We start from the raw sequence: 24,133 nt of genomic DNA on the forward strand, positions 1-24,133 counted from the left end.
TATAGCAGCTTAGAGTTTTTATTAAAACAATCACTTAAATTATAATCACCCCCAACCCCAACAAACAGCTTCATGTTCTGGCCCTGACAGGAGTGACATGGGCCTCACATGAAAAGCTGTTTGATAACAGAACAGAGGAATGGAGGCCCATGGGCACAGGCTTGGCCTCGAGGCACCTAGGAGAGGCTGGGTCCCTTGTGAAGGCTGCTTGTGCTAGGGGCTTTGAGGCTCTGGCCCTGTTGGCAAGAACAGTTAGTCACTGTTGCTGGGTGTCAGTCTCTGGGCCTTTTGAAAATATGGAGCACAAGAAACGTCTAAAAGATGATAAAGCAGTAACTGAAGTAGTGTTATGTAAGCCCACTGCTGTTGTCTAGCAAGGCTTGGCAGTGACCTCGAGTCAGAGTGCGGGGGTGGCTCAGGTATTGCCTCAGTCATGGTGTATGACCAGCCACAGGCCAAGAGCAAGGCCTCAGTGTCCTGCACTGAGAGTGACTTGCTGTTTCAGCATCAGGGTGCCCCAGTCCATGGTTCAAGAACCATTGAAACTAGAAACAGTCAGGACTGGACCTCTCTTTAGACTTCAGATGTCTCTCTCTGACTCTAAAATTGTCTACTGAAAAGAACCTAGCTACAGGCTCCAAGCAGGCTGGAGACATCCTGGGGCACCCATCCTCTCTCTTGAGGGGAGCTGAGGTACTTCTGAGTAGGATTTGGGCCCTACCTTCCAAGAAATAGTTACACTCACCATTCCTCAAATACCAGGGCTCCCACGTGGCTATGTAGCCTGGCATTTCCCAAATTTGAGATATAAAGTGTTAAATTAAAAAACAAAGGCCTATCATAATTTTTATAAACCAGCATCATTGTCCTGTGTTCCACAGCCTTTGTTAGATCAAATGTACAGAGAGGAAGAAAGTCAGAGAGTAGTTTCAGACCAGAGAAGACCGCTCAACTTCAGATCAAGGGTGTGTCGAGTCCAGAGGACAACTCCTGAGCCTTAGGTTCCAGACTAGAGTGCTATCCCAGATGCCAAAGATGCTGAGGTGACCCTTGGGTGGCTGCCTATGGCAAAGAGGCCTAATAACAACAGCCAGCCGGTGGGAACAAGGTAGTGTGCCTCAGTTTCTCAAAAACAAACTGTACTGTGGAACACTCCATTGCTCAGCTCCTCAGTTTAGTTGTCTTCAGCTAAAGTATATCTGTTTGTTTGTGGACTGAGCAAATCACCTGCTCTTAAGGACTTTAAGGGCTCTGATTGACTGTAGCAGTGACCCAGTTACACAGAAGACAGGCCCAACCATGGAGTGTGTGTGGCACATGGGAAACATTTTCCATCCAGCATGGAGGCCACCCATAGTGTTGGCTTGTGTGACTGTGAGTGGCCTGATACCTCTGTCAGGCTCAGGAAAGGAGAGACCAGAAGGCCACTGCTGGGCTCCCGGTGAAGACAAGGACAATGACGTGAAGCCTAGGTATTGAAGAGGACGAGGGACGCGCAGCAGGGCTCTGGGGCTCCATATGGAGAGTGGGCGGAGACGGAGGTCCTGGCCCGCCACGGGCAGGTGGCTAAGACTGAAGGGACTCGTGCACACTCATGTCTCCCAGCAGCTTTTATCTTACGCCTCTTCCTAGCCACAGCTGTTCTGTTTCCTACCATCACTGCTGGTTCTAGCTAAGCCATCCATGCCTCTACACTGTACCAGGTCCTCACTGTGGAGGGGAGGCCCAGTTGGGGAATGGGTAGCACCTGCATGGGAGATTTCAGACAGCCCACACAGCGGCACTTAATGCCACAGTGCCTAAGGTGCAGGAAGGATGGCAGCCCACGCACAATATTTTTGAGGGGTGGGGAGAGATATGCAGGCCAGGAGAACACGAATACCTGGAGAAATCTCTACAGAGTCAGAGTTCAAAAACAACTGAACACGAAGGAGACTGGGCCCTCTACTCAAGAGTTCCCAAACAAGGCAGCCCTCTCCTGATGTTTCCTTTGGGTCAGGCTCATGCTGTTGGTGTCAGGAGCAGCAGATGTGGCAGGAGGTGGTCGGGCCACCTGCTAGAGTTCTTCAAAGAAGGCCACTCGGGACTTGGCGCTCTGCAGAGTGAGCTGTAGAAAGAAGAAAGGAAACTGAAAGGGCACCGGGTCTCACAGCACAGCCCATCCTGATGCTTGGAGTGACAGAGAAACCTGTCCAATAGATGTTCAAGATACTGGTGGTTAAGCCCAGAGAAGGGTTCAGATTTATTCCAGGATTCAAATACAAAATGACAGATGACATGCCAGAAAGGATGGTTGGCGGACAAAGGCATGTCAGTAGAAACATGTCTATCATAGCCTTTTCTCAGAGGGAATCTAGTCTGTGACTCTCGTGTTTCCCCCATCCTGCTCTCTGTCCTGCACCGGCTCTCTGGGCTGAGACCCAGGTCTGGCACCACAAGTCCCCAGTCCTTACACCTAGGGCAAGGCAGCATGGCCTCAGGCAAAGGGCCTGCATCAGATGGAAAGTTTGCTCCCTCTGGTCCTACTTCTAGGTGACACCAGAGCAAACTTGCCCATGGCCTGGAAGCTGAGAACAGACTGTCTTTCTAGGCATGACAGGCTGGAGCAGGACAGGTGTCCTGGGCAGCGCCTGACAGGTCAGGAGGATACTAACAAGAAGGTCCCGGCTGGGGCAACGGAGAAGGGAGCAGAGGCGGATCTGCCTCCCCAAGTCCCTGACTCTGGGGCTACCTCCCAGCCTCTCCTCAGGCAGAAGCACCTGGCAGAGGCTCCTGCTCTGAATGGCTCCTGAACTGGTGCAGCCCCAGGCCTTCCCAGAAGGGAGTTCATGTCAGCAACCGCTCACTGTCCATCCCGACTCTCCCAAACGGTCACCTTAGTGCTCGGCTCTGAGCGGGAGAACAGGTTATGTTGACTGAGTGGATCTAATGAGCAATGGCCACAGTTGTAAGTGAATGGGAGACACGAGGCTGTTTCCATTGCAGCTCACTGTGTGGCCTCAGTAAACACCCCTGCAATCTCTGACCCTCACTCCTCTGGTGGAAAGCACTGGGCAGGGTAGCTGCTCTGGTCCTTCGGTAGTTTTTGATTCTGAAGAGTCTGCAGTACTTACCAAAGCTCTACAAAGGGCAGGAGAGGGAGACTGTGAACCCACTTTACCATCAAAAGACAGGCAGCATTAGTGTGCTCAAATCGAGACAGCTTGAGAGCTGACTCTTTAAATCCTGCCAAATCTTTTGGCCTTGAAGTTCCCGACTAACGAGCTGAATGCAAGGAGGCATCTGAGCTGTTTTCTTCGGCAGAAGCAATTCCAGAAGCTCCATGGAAGCCTAGTTCTGCCAGGAATGGAGAGAGCTTTTCTTTGCTGAGGCAAACACCCTCCAGACGGGAACAGCATTTGGCTGGTGCCAGCAGAGAGGGGCCAGTGGAGGTGTGCCTTATGACAATGGGAACCAGGGTAGTAAAGGAGAAGATGGTGCCAGAGACCTAGGACAAAACTCCTCTTCGAGAAGGGTCCACTATTCTGGGACAACCTCAGGAGGTTTCTTGGGATCAGGAGCCTGCAGGCAGGGACAGGACACACCCATAGCCACTTTCAGTGAAATGTTGGCAGAATTGACTTACACCAACCTTGACACAGGGTAATGCAGCACCTTCTCACAGGGTGGCAGAGAAAATGCTCAGCACCCACTTGGTTTAGGCTGAGGACACATCAGGTATCATTCCTGACGGAGGCCTCAAACCCCACGGAGGGAAGCAGAGCAGAGCCCAGCCCTGGTTAGAATAAGATTCAGGCAGAAGGGCCATGCACTGTGCCAGCCTCTGAGTCAGGACAGACACTGCTACTGAGAGGCCTGGCTACTTCCCCAGGCAGGACGCCCAGGCAGTGGGGGCCTCAGAAAGCCTCTTGCCTGTTTCAACAATGTTGGCTCCAAGAATTCCTGGATGCACTCCCCAAGCATGTTGGCCGTCCCCTCAAGGTGCTTGGGGAGGGTTCAGCAGCATCTGATTCCAGGGACTTAGGCATGAGCCTGTTAGGGTGCACAGCTCTCTTGGAGGGAAGATGCTCCGACCAGAATTTCCCCAGTGCTGCACTGCGGGGAGAGATGACCTCTTCTCTCACCAGAAGGGGGGGTCTGTCCTCAGTGCAGAGGAAAATACAGGCTGAGAAGACAGCCACCGCTACGAGATCATGCAGGAGAGTGACGTTTCAGGGGCCCCAAGGCTCATAAATCCACTGTACAGGGTAGGCAAGAGCCTCGTATGGTCACCACCCAGCTCAAAGGGAGGCCTGACAGACTATCCTATCTTCTGCCTTTACCATGCAGTTCTTGGCACTTCTAATTCCATCAGGGAACCCAAAGTCTGAGGAATTTATAGTGTGTGCTCACTTCCCTCTGCTGGAATGCTTCCAATGGCCACCTCTCACTGCTCTCTCAGCAGTATCCTTTATCTTAAGACATCAAATGCCCTCCTCCTGGCAGGACTAGAGGGCAGAGCTCCTGCAGGAGGAAGGCAGACAGTGATTCAAGGGTATTCGGGGAGAAGCCTTGAGCCTCTTTTTTTAGTATGCACTCCAGGTACCTGCTGAACCCCACAAAGGAGGCATCCCAGAGCCCAGGAAGCTCTTGTCTTGGGGCACTGCTACTCGTTTCTGTTGACCATGCTCCTGGCTAGGCACCCTGTTGGCGAGCTGACCCATGGGATCTATTTCAACCTGCTGTCTCTGATACAGGCAAGGATCATCCTAGAAGGCTGCTTTCCACACTTAGAGCTTCAAGCAGGAGGTGCTCATGAAAGGAAAGGCTCAGGCTTAGACAAAGTGGAATATGGTGAGCCCTTCAACAAACTTCCTGGGTTTCTTTATTTTTATTTATTTTTTGGTTTTTTTGAGACAGGGTTTCTCTGTATAGCCCTGGCTGTCCTGGAACTCACTCTGTAGACCAGGCTGGCCTCAAACTCAGAAATCCGCCTGCCTCTGCCTCCCACCACCGCCCGGCTTCTTCCTGGGTTTCTTATGAGAGTCTCATATCCACGAGCCCACAACACCACTTGGGCTGTCCTGCTGCCCAGTGAAATCTCTATGCACACCTCACAGCAACACCTCTGTAAGATCCAGAGAGCTATGGAGACAATTCCACTAAGATTCCAGTCTCAGCGGAGGAGGGAGGAGGGAGGAGGGAGGGAATGGTGGTACACACCTTTAATCCCAGCACTTGGGAGGCAGAGGCAGGCAGATTCCTGAGTTCGAGGCTGCTCTACAGAGTTCCAGGACAGCCAGGGCTACACAGAGAAACTCTGTCTTGAAAAACCAACCAAAGACCCAAGCCACCATCAGAATCCCAGCCACAATGTTCACATGCAATCTTTGGTTGTAGAGGTGGACCACTTAAATGTGGGGTGCAGAATCCCAAATAAAGCATTCATGTGTGCTTTTGCCTGTGGAGATGCATCATTTGAATGTGGGGTACAGTATCCCAGAGTTCAATATACTCCCTGTGACTGTGGAGGCAGACCCCTTTAACGTGGGTGCAGGCTCTGCCCATACCACTGAGATACCTGGGAAACTAGACTAGACAAGGAGAGCCCTCTGTTTCATCAGGCAGTGAGACTGAAATGCTCACAACATGGATATGCCACCAGGTACCATGTTCCATCCTGGGTCAATTCTGGGGCCTGCCTAGGTCTGGTGTCCCTACCTGAGTCTAAGCTGAGCTCATGCTGACTTGTGACCACTCTGCTACACTCTGCTGTGCATAGACCTTCAACACTCACACTGGATCCAGGCAAGGTCAACACAGGCATCTGGACAGTCAGGCTCTGCTCCTTTGGGAAAGCTAGAAACCACGAGGAACCTGCTCAGAGTGCCTTGTCCAATGGGCCCTTGCCAGCTCCCTCCCTAAAGATGACTAAAAGAACATGCAGCCTCCTCACTAGACACTGGGCTGACCCTCTGCTCTCTTCCAGCTGTCTCTTCACATCTGATTACAATCAGCCCATGAATAACACAGGAGGAATTAAGTTCTCTCTTGACTGAACCGGCTGTTTGAGTCTGTCACTAATCCAATTCCAATTTGAAGAGACCAACTTCCTTTTCTTTCTCTGCAGCAGATCTATGTGGCTTTGTTTTAATCACATGGGCCTCTGATCGTACTTCCCACCTCATCATATACAGACAGCCCCTGGAAGAACCACCTTTCTTCCTGTCCACAAATGAGCAGGCTGTAGAAGGAGAACTGGGAGCCACTTAGCAAAGTGAGCCCCCTACCCCAACTCAAACTAAGCATTAAATGACAAAAATGGACAAACCATCAAACCTAAACAAGTTTGGATTTGGGAGATACATCTGTCTTCATAAAAGGACAGGCTTGCACACCTGTATTTTCAGCACTTGGGAGGCAGAGGCAGGCATATTACAGAGGTTTGAGGCTAGGATGGCCTACAGAGTACCAGGCCACCCAGAACTACACAGCGAGACCCTATTTCAAACACCAAAGCAAACCTAAACCAATGAACAAAAGACAGGACGCTAAGGCATGCACATTGGCACATGCTTGTAATTTCAGCATTCAGGAGGCTAAGGAGACAGGTGCATTCTTTATTCTTTTTTCTTTCTTTCTTTCTTTCTTTCTTTCTTTCTTTCTTTCTTTCTTTTTCTTTCTTTTTTTTTTTTTTTTTAATTTTTCAAGACAGGGTTTCTCTGTGTAGCCCCGGCTATTCTGGAACTCAATCTGTAGACCAGGCTAGTCTCGAACTCAAACTCAGAAATCCACTTGCCTCTGCCTCCCAAGTGCTGGGTTTAAAGGCATGCACCACCATTGCCTGGCCCACAGGTGCATTCTAAATAGTAAATTCAAATTCAAGGTTAGCCTGGGAAACATAGACACTGTCCTAAAAAATAAAATTGGGCCTGGGTCAGTGGTCAGCACTTGTCTAGCATGTTCAAGGCTTGCAGTTCAATTCCTGTCACTACAATTGAACTAAATATAAGAAAAAAAATAGACTTGCCAGATATGCTGGTGTGAACCTTTAAATATCAGCACTAGAAAGGCAGAAACTGAAAGATCTTTGAGTCGGATGCCATACTGTCTCAAACAAATCAACAACGAAAGACTGGCTTTTCCCACCTTCAAAAAGGACCTGGCACCAGGAGAGCTAGCTTCCTCTCATCTCTCTGGATCTGCAGACTAACCTCACTGTAGACATGGACTCCACCACGATGCTCCTGAGAAACAGCTCCAGGGCTGGCAGACAACAAGCCTAGAAAGGATCCATGACCAATGTTGCCATCTGATGGCCTAGGACTGGATTCTAAACGACTAGGGCTCTTCCAACACTCGCCCCCTGCTGGAACACCCATGGTGAGCTGGCAGACTGCCAACTCTACCCATCTCTCCTCCAAAAGTCCTTTTGGGGGACCATTTCCCAGAGTGACAGGAGGGTAACAAAATGTATTCCAGCACGAAGCCTGCAGCAGCAAGGCTGCCTGATTAAGAATGAATTACACTTTCATCAGCACAGAAAGAAAATTGATTCACAAGGCTGTATTGTGACCATCTTGTCCTAATGCAAAAGGGAGTGGAGAGGCAGACAGGACAGAGCCATTTTGGTTATCAGTGGGGAGAAAGGAAGCTCTACAATTAAGCTCAAAGAACAAAACTAATCAGGGCACTAGGATTCCTTAAACTAGTCTCAGGGGGCCTTGCCTCAATCCACTTATCCCCAGGGAAAAGATGCAGGTGGGAGGGGGCTGTCTAATTCTCTTTAAATAATAAGACCCATAGTGCCAAACCCATTTTAGATACTAACCTAATAACTCCCAGTGCTGAGACTCAGCTCGTCCCATAAAAATGCAGTGGAATTGAAATGCAAGCCTTAAAATCATGTTATACTTCCTCTTCACCACTACATATTGAAAATGAAGGCGTGGGGGAGGGCAGAGATAGAAAGGACATGCAGATTCTCTGGCACGAGGATCTGCAGGGAACAAGCAGACTCTGGAGCAGAAAGGTGACAGTTAGAGCCAGCACCAGCAAATTCAGTGATCTTTGTTTGGGGTGCGATAAACATCCCCCTTCCTAAGCCCCACGGAGCCAAGGTGGAAGTGCCAACAGAGGGAGGGCACCACTATAAACTGGGCACATTAAGCTTTCTGCAGTACTGGTAGTAATGTCTTGTACCCAAATGCTATTTTCATGATGTGTGCATAGAGAGCTGTCCACATGCTTATCCCTGAACAGAAGTGAAATAAGAGGCCACATACATCCCAATAAACAAATCCAATTCCTTTATGGAGAAATTTGCCCAGGAAATCCATGGGGAATTGATCTGTATTAATCCTTGGGGACCTAAAGCAGCACAGTGCCTGGAAATGTCTGCCTGTGTCTCTGCTGCCCTAGGATGCTGGAAGGGTCTATTGCTACTGTTCTTCCACCTAACAAATGAACTCATCGGCCTGATTCACCTCACTGGGCAGGTAGAGGCTAAATGTGATCTCCCAAGCACTCTGGGCAAGAGCCTTAAGAAAGAGGTCCAGATATACTGATGCTTCTTTTAAATTGCCAATCTCCAAAGAGAAATCACGGCATGGCTCATAAGAACAGAACCCAGAGCCTGCAGAATGAGTTTGCATCCCAGCTTTTCCCTTCCACTGTTGCAGCAACAAATCAGGTGCCCTGGGAGCGCTGTGCAACATATCTTCAGAGCCAAGGGGCCAAATGGAATGTTTTACTGCATCAAATAAGGCCCAATAATGGCCACAGGCACTTTCAAATAGCCATAAAACATCTAGGCCACAAGGCAGGGCTTGTAGGCTCAACACTTCCCAAAGCAAACTCTTTACAGGGGAAAGCTTCCTAACCCTGTAATCTTAGGCAATGGTTGGCTGATCCTTCTATCTGGACCTACCAAAACAAGCATGAAAACCAGAGCCCTCAGCAGTCACAGGACCCTTGGAAACTCATATGTGTTAGGAATGGTGTTTAGGAGTGAACCCACAGGATGGCAACCAAGAAAAGGACTGTCTTTAAATCTTACTTTACATATACCAGTATTTAGCCTGTATGTGTGTCTACGTACTATATATGTGCCTGATGCCCAAGGAAGTCTGAAGAGGAGAGCAGATCCTCTGGAACTTCGGATACAGATGGTTTTGAGCCACCATGTAGGTGTTTAAAACCAAACCTGGGTCCTCTGAAACAGCAGTCAGTGCTCTTAAATGCTGACCCATCACTCCAGCCCAAAGAGCTCTTTGCAGACCAGCTCTCAGGCTAGGTATGGTGATGCATGCCTTTAACCCCAGCACTCAGGGGGCGGAGGCAAGTGGATCTCTGTGAGTTTGAAGCCAGCCTGGTCTACAGAGTGGGGTTATGTAGAAAAACCCTGTCTCAAAAGACAAAACAACAAAACAGGCCAGCTCTTATGCCTTCTGTGTGCTTCCATAGAGCCTGGGAGCTGAAAGGGTCCTGGGTCAATGTAGTGGGTGTTCTGTGCCTCACTGCTGCTCCCACCCCAGTCCTCTCTCCCTCTTCCCTGACTGCAATAAAGGATGGTCCTGGGATCTGAAGAGCCAGGATGCTGGCTTTTATGTCAGGACTGAGGATGTTGTACCAGATAACGCCTGATTTCTAAAGTAATCAGTCCATAGGTTTACAATGACAACTAGACATATGAACTGTGCATTAAACGTCTTAGCAGCAATCTCTGAGACTGGCCATGTACACCAGAGGTAACCAGAGAGGCCCTGGTTACTTGTTTTAATTGAGGGAGATACCTTTCATGAATATTCAGTTTTTCCCTGTGATTTATCACCTCTCCAGGTGCCTGAAGCGTTCTATTTCATTTCACAATCCCTGAATCTCCAAGGGGACTCTGCAGAAATTGAAGATGACATTAGACTTTTCTGTCTTCCTGATCCAGAAGAGGCAGCTGGGCTCCCCATAAACGTCAAAGCTCTGCCTCTCCTGCTCCTCCAGTATGAAATGCAGTCAAAACTGGTTACAAAAAGGTTACAAATGAAGTAACCTTTGTCAGCTCCCCATCCCCATAATTTCTTTTCTTTTTTTTTTCTTTAAAGATTTATTTATTTATTTATTTATTTATTTGTTTATTTTTATGTATGTGAGTTCACTGTAGCTGTCTTCAGACACATTACAAGAGGGCATCAGGTCTCATTACAGATGGTTGTGAGCCACCATGTGGTTGCTGGGATTTGAACTCAGGACCTTTGGAAGAGCAGTCAGTGCTCTTAACCACTGAGCCATCTCTCCAGCCCACCCATAATTTCTTATCCATGGAGTTCCTTTGAATCCTCTGCTCCCTTGGAGGTTATGGGCATGGAAATAATGATTGTTGGCTGGCTTTTGGATCAATTCCAGATCAGGAGACTGAAATAACAATGTTGAGAGAGGTCTGGAGAGATGCCTCTGCAATTAAGAGTGGTGACTGTTCCTCCAGAGGACTGGGGTTCAATTCCCAGCACATAGCCACATGGCAGCTCACAACTGTCTGTAACTCCAGTTCTAGGGGACTGATGCTCTCACAGACGTACATGGAACAAAAACACCAGTGCAGACAAAGTAAAAATAAACAAAGAATGTTGAGAGAATGGCAGGATGGTCTTGAAGTGTATCTGCTCTAAGATGTTTCCACCTCCAGAGTACGGTGGCTGAGCTAACTCACACTTGCCATCACGGTCACGAGAACACCATGGCTCTGAAGTGCAAACCTCAGGCCCAACGTGCCCATTGTGCTCACTCAGCTGGATTCCTGGTCTCACGCTGTAACTCAGGGCTCAGATGCCGGGAACATGTGTCACCCCCGCTGAGAATGAAGTGAGTCCTGGTTCCCTAGGGCAGCTTGCTGACTGCCCTGCCACACCACTTGTACTGATCATCAACTGGGAGAAGTGGAAAATGCAGGGATATCAGATCAGCAGGAGAAAAAAACATAACACTGCAGGTCCAAAGTGAACTGGTGAAGGAGCCAGAAAAGCTAATTTTTCACCTCCGTCACGTAACTCAACACACCTAATACCCACCACCAGTTGTAGGCTTAGATGTGGTAGTACACCCCATGATTCCTCCCTCATCACTGGTCCACAAGCAGATGGTGCTTCTCCTGTCCTTAAACCCTCACTGTGCACTAAGTGCCTCATGTGACTTCCCTCATTTAACCTCACACAATCCTGGGGGTGGGGGAGAGGAGGAGGAAGAGGATTTGAGACAGGGTCTCACTGTATAGTCCTGGCCAATCCTGACACTTGCTCTGTATTTCAGCTGTTCTGAACCTCACAAAGATCTACCTGCCTGGGATCTGTGGCATTGTATAGGGCAGGTTATGTTTCTGATAGCTGTTCTCCTGGGATCTGATGTGGGACCTCAGGCATGCTAGCAAGCACTCTTCCATTGCCCCCTTTCTTTATCTTGCTCTGTTACTGATGCTGTCCTTGAACTTGTGATTCTCTTGCCTCAGTCTCTTAAGAAGTTGGTTTATAGTGTGAGCCATTACCAGGCTTGATTTATACGTGATTAATTTTTTACAGTTAGGAGTTCTCATTTACACTCTGCTCCCTCCCCCACCCATCCGTTTTTTGAGACTGAGTTTTTCTTTGCAGCCCTGGATGTCCTGAAACTTGCTCTGTAGACCAGGCTAGCCACGACTTCAAGCCTCCCAGGTGCAGGAATTAAAGGTGTATACTATCACCACCTAGCTAAGGATTTTGTCTTAATTTGCTTAAGAAAGCAAAAATCAAAGGCTGGAGAGATGGCTCAGTGGTTAAGAGTACTAGTTGCTTTTCCAGAAAATCAGGGTTCAATTCCTAGCAGGCATATGGTGGCTTAAAACCATCAGTAACTCTAACTCCAGAGAATCTGGCATTAGATGTGGCCTTGTTGGAGTAGGTGTGGCTTTGTTGGAAGCAGTGTGTCACTGGGGGTGGGCATTTAGAGTTTTAAATGCTCAAGCGAGGCCCAATGCCATCTGCTGAAATGCACAACTCTCAGCTACCTCTCCAGCACCATGTCAGGCTGTGTGCCAGCATGCTTCCTGCCACAATGATTATGAACTAAACTAAACCTCTGAAAGTAAGCAAGCCCCAATTACATGCTTCCTGTGAGTTGCCATGGTCATGGCATCTCTTCATAGCAATAGAAAACTTTTCTAAGCAATCTCTCATCCCTAGTGTCAAAATGTAGCTCCTCCTTTGACCAATAGGTACACACACTTCCAAAGCTAGAAGGGACACTTTTCTGCTAGGCTAGTCCTGGTTCAGACAGTGATGGGAATGACTTGAGAGTCACCGCTACATAGGCAGGTGACCATCAGTCATGCACATTGTCCACTAGCCATAGGGACTGCCACTACCTAGGTAAATGAAACATTCCTCAGACTTCCTGTACAGCGAAACCCACCAGTATTTAGTCTAAAATTGCTGAGAAGAACTTGCATCATATTGAAAGACAAGTTCTTGCTTTTAGTAACCCTTGGTTATCAGAATTCTTAATTAAAAAGAGTCTAGCAACCTGTTTTAAAAACTACTGTCACATTAAGGTATTCACATGAGTGAATGAATGAATGAACAAACAAATGTTATAGTCACTCACTACTTGATGGTTGGGCCATGCGGTGAGAGATTGGTTGGAAGATGATCTTTTCATTAAAGGAAAACCATAGACCAAGATGGCTGTGATGCCACTGGGTAATACAAACTTAAAATCCCAGCAATGTGCACTCAATCTGTCATTGGACACATGCCATTATGAGATGATAGGTCTAGAAACAATACAAATCTGACTATAAAAAGGAAACTTCCCTGGTCTATAACAACTCAGTGAGAACTGATGATCAAATTTAGGACTCTGAAGAATGCAAACATTCTATATCACACAACATAAAAAGATGAGGCTACATTCCAATGAAACTACCTGATTACATATAGAGAACATCTGATGCATGAGGTAAAAGTAATCAAGATTTTCTGCTTGCCCTGAACTAACCAGAGTGCATGAAGTACCACAGATCCACTTGAGTGCTCTGGTGCCACAGGGTTACCACTTGGGCAGAGATTCACCTGCCCACCCTTTCCAATATCCTGCTTAGAGCACACACTGCATGATGTCAGGGTAACACCAGCAAAGTGGGCATGAAGCTGAAAAAAATAGAAGTCCATTCACTCAGTCAGGCTCAAATGATAGTTGTGGGTTCCTGGGGCCTCTGTGAGCTCTGGTCTACTGATGAAAGATCTATCTCGGACTTCATAGCTAACCTCCTTTGTGGGACAATGAGCAAACAGAAATGTCCTGGGCAGAGGGTTCAGAGTTTCTTTACTTGACTGCAGTGAGGGTGCTAAGGACAGAGTCTCTTCTTTTGTCAGAAGTATCAGAGGCATAGTGGATGGGTATGACTGGGAATCAGGCGGTAATGGAAGGGGAGTAACATTTTAATATTGGGCATGATAATCTTGCACTGCCTAGGCATATTGAAAGAATGATCTGTAATGCTTTAATTAGTTGACTCAACACAATGCTGCTAACTCATCTCCTGGGTGTCTGCAATGGGACTGTTGCAGGCAAGCTCATCCATGCACAGCTCCTTCCATGAGGTAGGGGACAGAAGCCAAAGTGGCCTTTAGAGCAGCCATGGGACAGCCAACTCTCTGCAACTGGCTTAAAGATGCAACAGTGTTCTGGTGCTGCCCTAGGAAAGAAAAGGGGTGTGCAGAGAATGGGAAGTTTAGGGAAACATGAGAATGAGTGAGCCGCACCCAGAAGCCACCAGCTGTGACAGGTTTGCAGAGCACACCACTACAGGGTAGGAGTGATTCTGTACAAGAGACATCAGTCTTAAAAGCATCAGAACCGATCCCCACTTCCATGCTAGAGTTATCTATCAAGGGAGTATACCACCAAGAAGACAAAGGACTTAGATTTGGCTGGAAAGGGAGCCATGACTTTCCCCAACCCAACCAGTGACATAAGGTAGAGAAAGCAACTGGCCCTGCAGCCCCATGACATGCTCGCCAGACTGAGGCAGCCTTCTAGGCGCAGGAGGCTGGTCTGGGTCCCCAGGATGGACACCTGCTCTCACCCTCAAAGCATGCTGTGACCAGGCCCCAGGCTTCACCTGCCCTCAGGAGGGCTCCGCGTGGCCCGAGGACAGACAGGCAAGCTCATGCATGGGTTAGTATCACAGACGTGGACCATCACCACAGACAGAATACCTGCGAATAACCTACTTTGAGGACTCAAATGCAGATAGGTCTTCTGCCTTGGGCTTGAGGCTAAACGAGCAAAATAAAATGAAAAAACAAAGACATACCCTGTGAAATCAAAATGCCACATGTGCCATTTGCAAAATGCTTAGAAATCGAGACAAGTGACCTCATGTACTGTGAAGCGGCTTGGACACTGGCCTCTTGGTTTTCAGCACTCCAGGCGTTTGAAGCTGAGTGCCCAGTTCACCACAGCAGCGGTGGTGCAGGAGACTGCTCAGGAGGCCAGATGTCAAGGAGGCAGGGTGAGGAGTCTGAAGATACTCTCTCAGGGCTGACTGGCTCACTAGCCCAGTCATGTTTTAGCTTAAGAGCCTCCTTTTTTACCCCCATCTCCCCAATGCCCTTTCCGAGACAGGGTCTTATATAACACAGGCTGGACATGAATTTTCATTGCAGCCCAAAGTGACCTTTAGTCTTCCTGCCTCCTCCTCCTGAGTTCTGTGGGTCATCATGCCTAGTTTTAAACTCCCCTTTGACAAGAAACCCAGAAGACAACAGGAGCTGGAGGGAAGAGGGTGTGGAGTGCGGTCGTGGCTTCCTTCTCGATTTGGTGTCCCCTGTAAGGTGCTCAGCAGAAGTGGGGCTCCCGACTATACGTCAGAGATGGCAGGGAGATGTAGGTTTCTTATGTTCAGTGACAACTTAATCACTGAAAACAGACAGTCCTTGAGCTGGAGACTGCTTTACAGACCAGAATAAAGAGTGAAACTTCTACCATCCAATCTCAAGGAAAAGGAATCAGGGTCTTATTCTGTAGCCCAGCCTGACCGTAAACTTGCAATCCTCCTGCCTCTGCCTCCTGAATGCAAGCATTACCACTGTGTGCTGCCATACCAATCCCTTTATAAACCCTGTTTTATAGGGGCAATCAGCTAAAAGCAGAGCTTTCACTTCCCAGAAAATCTGTCTGCTTTGCCTAAATATGAGATATATACATTCTTGGGCTGATAAATGAGTACTTAGTAGCTTCTAAACCCCTAAAATGATGAGAACTCTAAATATCAGGAGAGAAAAATGGGACTCAATGAACCTCACAAATAAGTTTCATCTTTTTAAACATCAAGGTTCTTTTATATTAAAAGGTTGGAGATTTAGAATATAGTCTTACACAAAAGACTGCAAGGGGGTCCACTCAACAGCCTCTCATGCACTGGGAGTCCTCGTTACGTGAGGAAGCTCCTTGGGCATAAGTTCCCTTGGTTTTAAAGACAGAATCACTTTAGTACGCAGTGATAGATCAAAACCCATCCTCAAACAAGGATTCATCTCATCAGAGCTTTCAACATAAGCTCAACTTCCATCATGGTCATTGGCAGATTAAATTCTCTTTCTGTCAGGAGTTGAAAAATTTCCTTAACTAAGTCCATGTTAAAAAAAAAAAAAAAGCCAACAGGCAGCAGTTTAATGACTGGGCTCCTGAGGAAACCAGATGCCAATCTCACATTTCATTAATAAGTGTCCTGCTCAGCAGGCCCCGAGACTCCAGGTACCTTTTTAATGGTATTATGCTTGCTGCCAGTGCCGCCTCTGTCTGAGTTCTCGCTGTGCAGGACGTCCAAGGCCGTCTCCCTCTCTTTGAGTTTCAAGGCCTCGATCTCTGTCTTGAGCTCCTTGAGCTGCTCCTGCAGGTGCTTGCTCTTCTCCATGTACTCCACCCTGTGGCAGGAAGAGACCATGCATCACGGCTGGGCAGACGGGCAGGCAAGACAGGAGCCTTAACTTAGAAGCTGTCCACAGCAGCAGCCAGGAGCTGAAGTCTGGGCCTGAACTTGGCCACTCAAAAGCCAAGGGAACTTGGGCTGCTCACTAACTGCTATGAATCTCTTTCCCCATCAGTTCCACTGGGATAATAATTGCAGGGCCTCTGGTCAGGAAGAAATAAAGTGTAGGAAGAAAGCCCTGTATAAACTTTCAGAGTGCTCTACAAATAACCCTGCCACAGACAGCTCTTGGTTCTGTATGAAAAGTCACAGCACACAAGCTTCCTGAGCCCCACATACTCTCCTGCTTCCACCCTTCGTAAAGCAGTGAACCGAGTCACTCTGCCGGTGACCACATCTACTCTCCCAATTATTCTGAACCTTCAGAAACAGATGGCGCACATTCACTCAGCCAACACTGGGAAGAAATAGATCTCTACCTTCACCTGAAGAGGGTCAAGTGTTTAACCACAAGAGCATCAACAGAAAACTATGTAACACTAATACTAAACGCTGGGAAGGAATTACTGCAGCCGTTGATGGGCTCAGCCAGCCTATACAGAAAGCATGTGCCGTGGCTGAATGTCGTGTCACCTCTATTCACATGCTGCCTGCAGCCAACTCACCAGTGTTTTAAGAGACTGTGTTTTTGGGAAGTGATTAGGTCATTAGCCCATAATAGGATTTATATCCTTAAAAAAAGAAGACCCCACTGGCAAATATGAGCACACAGTGAGAAGTTGCCGTCTATAAACCAGGAAGAACACTCTCAAACTCTGAGTTGACAATGCCTTGATCTTGAATTTCTAAGTTTCCAGAACTATAAGAAGCAAATTTCTGTTGTTTATAAGCTTTCTGGACCCTGGTATTTCGTTATAATAGCCAAGTACACTGAGACAGTAAGAAAATACAAACTATAAAAATCCAAGACCCAGAACAGGATGTGGCCTTATGCTGATCACAACCACATAAACATGTGCATCTGGACGATGAGAAAAGAGCTCAGACGGATTCTCTGAGCAATGGCTGTGGATCATCAGCTTCTTAGCTGTTCTCTCAGTAGAAGGGATCAGAGGAGGTTAGCCTGGTTCATAATGGCTCATCTGGCCTCCAGAGAGCTAGTCTGAGAGTACTATGGGGAGTAAGGGGTTTCAATCCGTGTCCTGTTTCTTATCAGCTACGTGATGCTGGATGAACTCAACAAACTAAGTCTATTCTCTTTTGTATAACTGGAACACTAAAATGTTTTTTGGAGTCTGAGCCTCACTGCAGTCCTGGCCAGACTTGAATCTGCTATATAGCTAAAGATAATCTTGAAATTCTGATCCTACCTCTACTTCCTGAGTACTAAGATTACTTACTGGTGGATGCCACCATGCCTGACTTACACTATGTTAGAGATTGAACTCAGGGTCTCGTGTATGTTAGACAAGCACTCTATGAACTAAGCTATATTCCCAGTCCCCAAAACCTGCTTTTGATGCCAGTGGGATGTTTGTTAATTACTGTGAATGAGACAAACACTAAAAAGCTATGACACACAGGTATCAATCCATGGCATCATTGTCACCTCTGCCAGCTGTAGCACTATAACCAATTTACTCCTGGCTCAAGAAATGAGAGTGTGTTGGGCAGTGGTGGCACCTGCTTTTAATCCCAGCACTCGGGAGGCAGATTTCTGAGTGCGAGGCCAGCCTCTACAGAGTGAGTTCCACAGCTACACAGAGAAACCCTGTCTCAAAAAACAAACAAACAAGAAATGAAAGTGATCTTCCTTAAGATTCTGTGTACAGTGGCTCCTCCCCCCATCTCTGCTCCACTTCTACTGACCCTCCGTGAGGACCGGGCATGTGGTGGAAGTGGCTGCACTCAGGGTCACCTGTGTAGGGTAACTGGGCTCCCCTGGACCCTAGCTTTGCTCAGCCTAGGAATTTGTTTTTTCTTTTACCTTTGTTCTAGAACCACTGCTGAAGAAAGAACATGACCAGAAGAAAACTGTAGTTTAGTACTATGTGAACAACAGTCTAACTCGGGACTCAATAAAAGCTAGTCCTATTTTTCAGTCAAGGTTTGAAACATTATAAGTTCTAGGCTACTATTTTAATCAAGTATTAGGATTTTTTTTTTTTTTTTGGATTTGGTTTTTTTCGAGACAGGGTTTCTCTGTATAGCCCTGGCTGTCTTGGAACTCACTCTGTAGACCAGGGTGGCCTCGAACTCAGAAATCCACCTGCCTCTGCCTCCCAGAGTGTTGGGATTACAGGCGTGCGCCACCACCGCCCAGCACTTAATCAAGTATTAGTTTTATCCTGGGACCCTGACTGTTATTTTGATCTGTTGTCTTTAATTTTTAATTAGGAACTTTGTTCTCAGTTGATGACAACAAGGCAAACCTCTGCAGGGGTCATGACTGGCTGCTGTAGGTCAGATCCACTCACTCACGCTCATGACTGCCCCAGCAGGCCACAGAGGGAACATACTTTTCTTTCTCTATCTCCATGGAAAGTCGCTTCATGTCTGTATCCTTGAAGTCGAATGACAAGCTGTCACCAATAATGCCGAAGCTTGGTATGTCAGGAGGCAGTGGTGCTGGGATTGGGTTCATGGGCTGTCAGTGAGAAAACTCCTGTTAAGATGCTTAAATTACACATGACAGAGCCTTCTACAGTCAATACTGCTAGGTAAGTGGTCCCAGAGCAACCACAATCAGACAAGTCACCCCTCTCTCCTCAAATCTCATCATTTCTACGGTTCCTTGAATCAAACACAAACTTTCACTCAGCTTTTCACTTAGGAAACTCATTTAGGCACTGAGCTAGGAGTTGGAGACACAGAGAGGACAGGCTTCCTGGCTCTAAGCAGATCAAAGTCTTGTTCAGGAAACAGATGTCTTTGCAAATCCTCATAGTTAAATAAGATGAACATGAGCCAGAGAAGGAGCAGAGGTTTAGGAGGTTAGAGGGATCTGCTAGGGTCCTGCTTCCCTGGTGAATCAGCGAATGAACCAAAGGGGAAAGGTGCCAGGCAAGAGGCATGCTGGCAGGCAGGGCAGAGAGGGTCCCACAAAAGCACTGGGCATCTGAGGTGCCCTGTGGGGCGGCTGGGAAGAGCCTGGCTTTGGACCAGAAAGGCTTTGCTAGTATGGTAGGGGCTTAGATTCAGAAGACAGAGCCAGGAGAGTGCTTGGAAAGTGAAATCAGCTGACTTGTTTTCAGGATCCTCTCACCCCAGAACAAAAGGTCACCTCACCTACAGGCTCTACTACCTCTCTAGTGTCCCTCCTTATTTGTTCTGTTAAATCATAAACAGTACTGCTTATTATCCCACGTACTTAGAGTGTCCTTTCCCTCCCTGCCGCTCTCCTCTCTCTTCCTCCTTCCCTGTCATTTTCTGTGGTTGTTCCACATGGGATGTGCCACTTGGCCTGAGCTGGTCTCAGACTGCTGAGCCTTCTGTTGCAGCTTTCTGAATGCTAGGACTGCAGGTGTAGGTCACAACACCCAGAAAGATCTCCATCCCCCTTTCAAAGTTCTCAATTCTTCCAGTCTCTCACCAAAGCCCTTTGAGGCCCCCTACCCACCACCCTTGGCAAAATAGCTGCTCATGCCCTCTGTGGTTCTTTAGCATGGTGGGCACATTGCTGCCACAGCTCTCTCCTCGGTCCTGCACTGCAGGGAGCCCTCATGGTTAGGTCTTTCTGTGTCTATGAGCCTCTCGTGGGCACACTGTCTTTCTCATCCTTAGATCTTTTACTGAGTCTGGGACAGTGTTTGGGAAGGAACAGCACCTCTCAGCTTTTATTTATGGCAGTGAGGTCTAAGGTCGGATATATGCAGCGTGTCAAGGGTACCCCTGAGGGGGATATTTAGGTCCTACATTCAGTTTTCAGGGCTGAATTCTGGGTAAATGAGAGTCTGGTCTGTGACACTTCATCAAGCTGGACAGTTATAATCTAGCAGGTCTTTACCTTATACTTCAGAAAAATCCCCTTCCCCCCCCAAAAGAACGCTGTTACCCTTTTAATGAGAGCAGAAACTGGCATACCCTCTTTGGCAGGTGTCACAACTGAGTATATGACCTCATAGTTCTATGAGAACTGATTCTATGAAAACTGTCACATGTGTGTACAAAAATTTGTGTTCAGGTATGTTCGGTGCAGTTGTGTTCAAAACTGCTACTGAAAACACACTAAATACTCATCTATAGGGATTGGCTAGCTGAATTACAATCCACACATATGTCATGATATGATTAAGGAACTGGTGTGTTCTCCTCTGGGACATATTGCTAAAGGAAAGTACAAAATGAAGAGCAATTTATAAAACAGACACATGTATTTCAGGCCCATAGCCCAGGTGAGTGCTCAGACTGCCACTGTCCCAGCTGACACCTGACTGTGACCATCTGAGAAATTTTGAGAGAAGACATGAGCCTGATTAACACACCATGCCCGAGAGACAAATAATGGTATTTGGGGTTATCTGTTGCCCAGGAATAAATAACAAGGACACATGGCAAGAGCAAACAGCCCATGCCCCCAACCCCAGCCCTGGGCTCTTATGTCTGTGTACTGAATACACCTGTGCCATATGTGAACGTACCACGTGTACAAATGTACAGTGTGTTTGTCATATGCACGACTACTCAGTATGTGTGTAGCATATGTGTAAATGGCAGACCAGGAGGGTCCTATCTGGGCCCTGAACTTGCTTTGTCACCAGGAAGCACTGTGAGGTAAACTAAAGGGCTTGGAGGCTTAGGAAAGTTGCCAGACCAAAGCAGCCAACGGCTGCCAGGCTGAGCCCAGGCTCACTGGATATGCGGGCTTGGTGGCGATTTCTAAGAGTTTCTGCTTGGCCCTTCGCTCTGCTTCTCGGGCTTCTTGCAAGTCTTGCTTTAACTGATCAGCCTCCTTGGCCCTGCAAAGAAAGAAAAAGATGTCAGCCCCACAGAGGGGGACGGGAGGATGAATAGACACTTACCTCCAAAGCAGGGACTTGGATTAACCCTGTACATGGCACTGCAAAAGGCAAGCAAGGATACTGTGACAGGGCATTAGAAGGCCAGAACTTCTAAAGAACGAACAGTATTCCTGAGAAGCGTTTATCTCAGTGGTAAAGCTAGATTGGAATATGGGATCATTGGTGGGAAACAACTAAAGTGGCAGTTCTGCATGTCAGCAACGTGCAATAGTTTGTGCCTGTGGTGCTAGCTACCCCAGAAGCTGAAGCAGGGGACTCACTTAAACCAAGGAGTCAGAGGTCAGCCTGGGCACCACATGCAAATGCAATCTCAAAATAACAAAAGTAACAAGTGTGGTATCCAATGCCTTTGATCCCAGCACTAGAAGGAAGAGGCAGACAGATCTCTTTGAGGCCAGTCTGGTCTACATAGAGTTCTAGGCCAGCCAGTGCTACATAGTAACACCCTGTCTCAAAACAAACAATAACAATGTCAAGACAGGTGGAGAGGAGGAAGAGTGGGCAGGACCAAGAGGTACTCTGCTTGTGTCTGGGCAGAGTGGGCTGGGAAAAGAAGAGCCTCCCGAGCCCTACACTGAGGGCATCACAAGGCCACAAAGGGCAGAACGTGAACAAATTGCTTCTTCATGCCCCTAGTAAAACATTTGTAGGCCAAGTACCCTTTCCTTGGGCAGGAAGAAGTGCCATTTCTGAAGGCATCTGTGTCTTGGTGCAGAACCCTGCTCTATGGGATAGGAGTAGCATGGAAAGCTTGCCCAGGGGTCTAGCCCTAGGAATGTGGTCCACACAGAAAGGGGCCTGGAGTGGGCAGGCATCGGGGAACCATATTCTCAGAATGACATGCACAAAGTGATGAGAAAAACTGTAGTGAATGTACCTTAGTGGTTAAGAGCCAAATTCAAGTGCTCTAAGTCAACAGAGCCAGATGCTTGGAGAATGTGCCAGTGTTTACTGGAAGGCTGCAGGAGGACTAGAACAATTCAGAGCCTAGAAGAGTCTAAAGAGTACAGAAAACAGTTCTATCTTTCAACCTAGCTACAAGCTAGGGCAACCTGGTCAAAAAACAGCTGCCCTGCTCCCCTAACTACTTGAAAAGCTGCAGGGAAATGGGTACTTAGTTTCCCTTTGAAGTAAATAGTTGCCATTGACCCAATCAAGAGGGAAAGGGGGGGGGGGAGGGAGAGGGAGAGAGAGAGAAAGAGAGAGAGAGAGAGAGAGAGAGAGAGAGAGAGAGTAATACACACTCAAGTGGGTGTGGGCCAGTGCAGAGGTCAATGTGGGTATAATCCTCTACTGGCCTCCACCTTAGTGGCGGTCTGTCACTAAATGTGTGCTCACTAATTCCACCAGACGTGCGGGCTAGTGACCTCCACAGGCTTTGCTTTCACTCCCAAAACTTGTGTTGAGGCTACATACACAGACACATGCCACCATGCTTAGGTTTACACGCATGCTGGGGATACAAAACCAGGTTTTCATACTTGTGCAACAGGTACTTTGCTGATTAGGCCCTCACTTCCCCCTTAAAAAATGATTTTATTATGTATATAAGTGTTCTGCCTGCATGTATGTTTGTGTACCATGTGCATTCCTGGTACCCATGGAGGCCAGAGAGGAGGTTACATCCCTTGGAACTAGAATTACAAATGGTTGCAAGTCACCAGGTAGCAGCTGGGATTCCAACTAATGATCTTTGAAGAGTAGCCAGGGCTCTTGACCTCTGAGCTATCTCTCTCTCCAGGCCCCACCTCACCATCATGTATATTTTTTAAATGCAAAAGAGCCTCTTTTCTTCTCTGGCTAAAAGCAGTCTATGAATAGGCTTAAATATTTTTTCAGGCAAGCTTCACTATTAAAAGGACAGGGGTATGCTGTGGAGGCATGAGAGATCCCCTGAGAAAGAGAAAGAAAACTATATATTCTATGCCCACCCCCAATAGCTCCAATCCCACCAGCCTGTCAAGGAAGATGTCTTATAGTCCTGTTCCCACAAAAGAAGTTTGAAGATGCCACAACCAGCTCTGGTAGGGTTGAAACCAGGCAAACACCCCTTTGCCAGGTCCCAGTGCGCAGGGCAAGCAGCCATTCACCTTCTCTCTGACTCCTCAGCCATCTTCAATGCCAGCACTTCAGCTTCCAGCACCTTCTGCTCCATCAGACGCTTCTCTTCCTCTGTCCGAATAGCTGTGGCCTTGATTCGCTGCATCTCTTGCTCAGCCTCTGCAGCCTTTTGTGCCAGAAGCTTGGCCTCCTCCTCTGTGATCTGAGCCTTTTCAGCCAACAGGTCAGCTGTTTCCTCAGACCGCATCTGGGAAGGAAAGTGCTTCATCTAGTGTAGGCTCAGCACCTATCTCCATGTGAGGAGAGTAGTCTCAGACAGTATTCATGCTTGTCTCCACATATGGCCTCCCTACACAGGTCAACAAAACCTTGTTTTGGATCCCCAGCACCAATGTAAAACCTAAGCATGATCCTTTTTTTTTCCAATTTTTTTCAACTTTTATTTTTATGTATATAGGTATTTTGCTTGCTTAAATGTTTGTGCACGTGTACATGCAGATGCAGTAACTTTAGAAGCCAGAAGAGTCCATTGGATCTCCTGGGGCTGGAGTTACAGAAGGTAGTGAGCTGCCAAGTGGGAGCTGGGAACCAAACTTGGGTCCCATAGAAGAGCAGCCAGAGCTCTTGAATTCTGAGCCCTCTCTTCAGCCCCTAAGAGGCAGTCTTAACCTCCTGTGCCTTCCCACTGAGAGACTCCCAGTCTGTCTGACAACAAATGATACGCTACACACTATAACTATTCAGCAGGGCCCTACAGGCTCCACCATGGAAAAAAAGAGAAAAAGCACCTATGTATAAAATGTATTTCAGCTGAAGTTATGATTGTGAGGGAATATTCAATTTAAATTCTGTCCTGTCCCTTTAAGTCAGTAATTCAAAAGCACAGGTGTAATGTCCACTGCCCACTCCAGTGAAAATGTCTGGAGATTATTTTCTTGCAGTGCTAGAGAATCAAATACAAGGTAGGCTGGGCATGGCAGGCAGGTATACCTTTTACCCAATCACTTGTAAAATGAGGCAGGAAGGATCAAAATTCAAGGTTTTCTTGGCTATATAATGAGTTCAAAGTCAAGTCTGGGATATCTGAAACCTGTCTCTTCCTACTTATCCCTGTACC

The 24,133-nt window shown here is 47.5% G+C and overlaps 1 protein-coding gene across 5 annotated transcripts in view; it reads right to left on the minus strand.

The window, feature by feature from the left end:
- Nf2 (NF2, moesin-ezrin-radixin like (MERLIN) tumor suppressor) overlaps positions 1 to 24,133 on the minus strand; it is an 86,537-nt gene continuing 62,404 nt past the window's right edge. For 3 of the 5 annotated variants that reach the window (XM_052199734.1, XM_052199732.1, XM_052199730.1), the window contains 6 exons: positions 23,046 to 23,263; positions 20,787 to 20,892; positions 18,454 to 18,581; positions 15,764 to 15,929; positions 14,235 to 14,279; positions 1 to 2,107 (listed from right to left, as the gene is read on the minus strand). In XM_052199734.1, coding sequence (XP_052055694.1) covers positions 14,244 to 14,279; positions 15,764 to 15,929; positions 18,454 to 18,581; positions 20,787 to 20,892; positions 23,046 to 23,263 — 654 coding nt within the window. In that variant the 3' untranslated portion in view covers positions 1 to 2,107; positions 14,235 to 14,243. Of the gene's footprint in view, positions 2,108 to 13,306; positions 13,697 to 14,234; positions 14,280 to 15,763; positions 15,930 to 18,453; positions 18,582 to 20,786; positions 20,893 to 23,045; positions 23,264 to 24,133 lie in introns of those variants that run through there. The other 2 variants (XM_052199731.1, XM_052199729.1) reach the window with 2 other exon arrangements.

The sequence above is a fragment of the Apodemus sylvaticus genome, chromosome 11 (assembly GCF_947179515.1).
Source record: "Apodemus sylvaticus chromosome 11, mApoSyl1.1, whole genome shotgun sequence".
Classification (NCBI taxonomy): Eukaryota; Metazoa; Chordata; class Mammalia; order Rodentia; family Muridae; genus Apodemus; species Apodemus sylvaticus.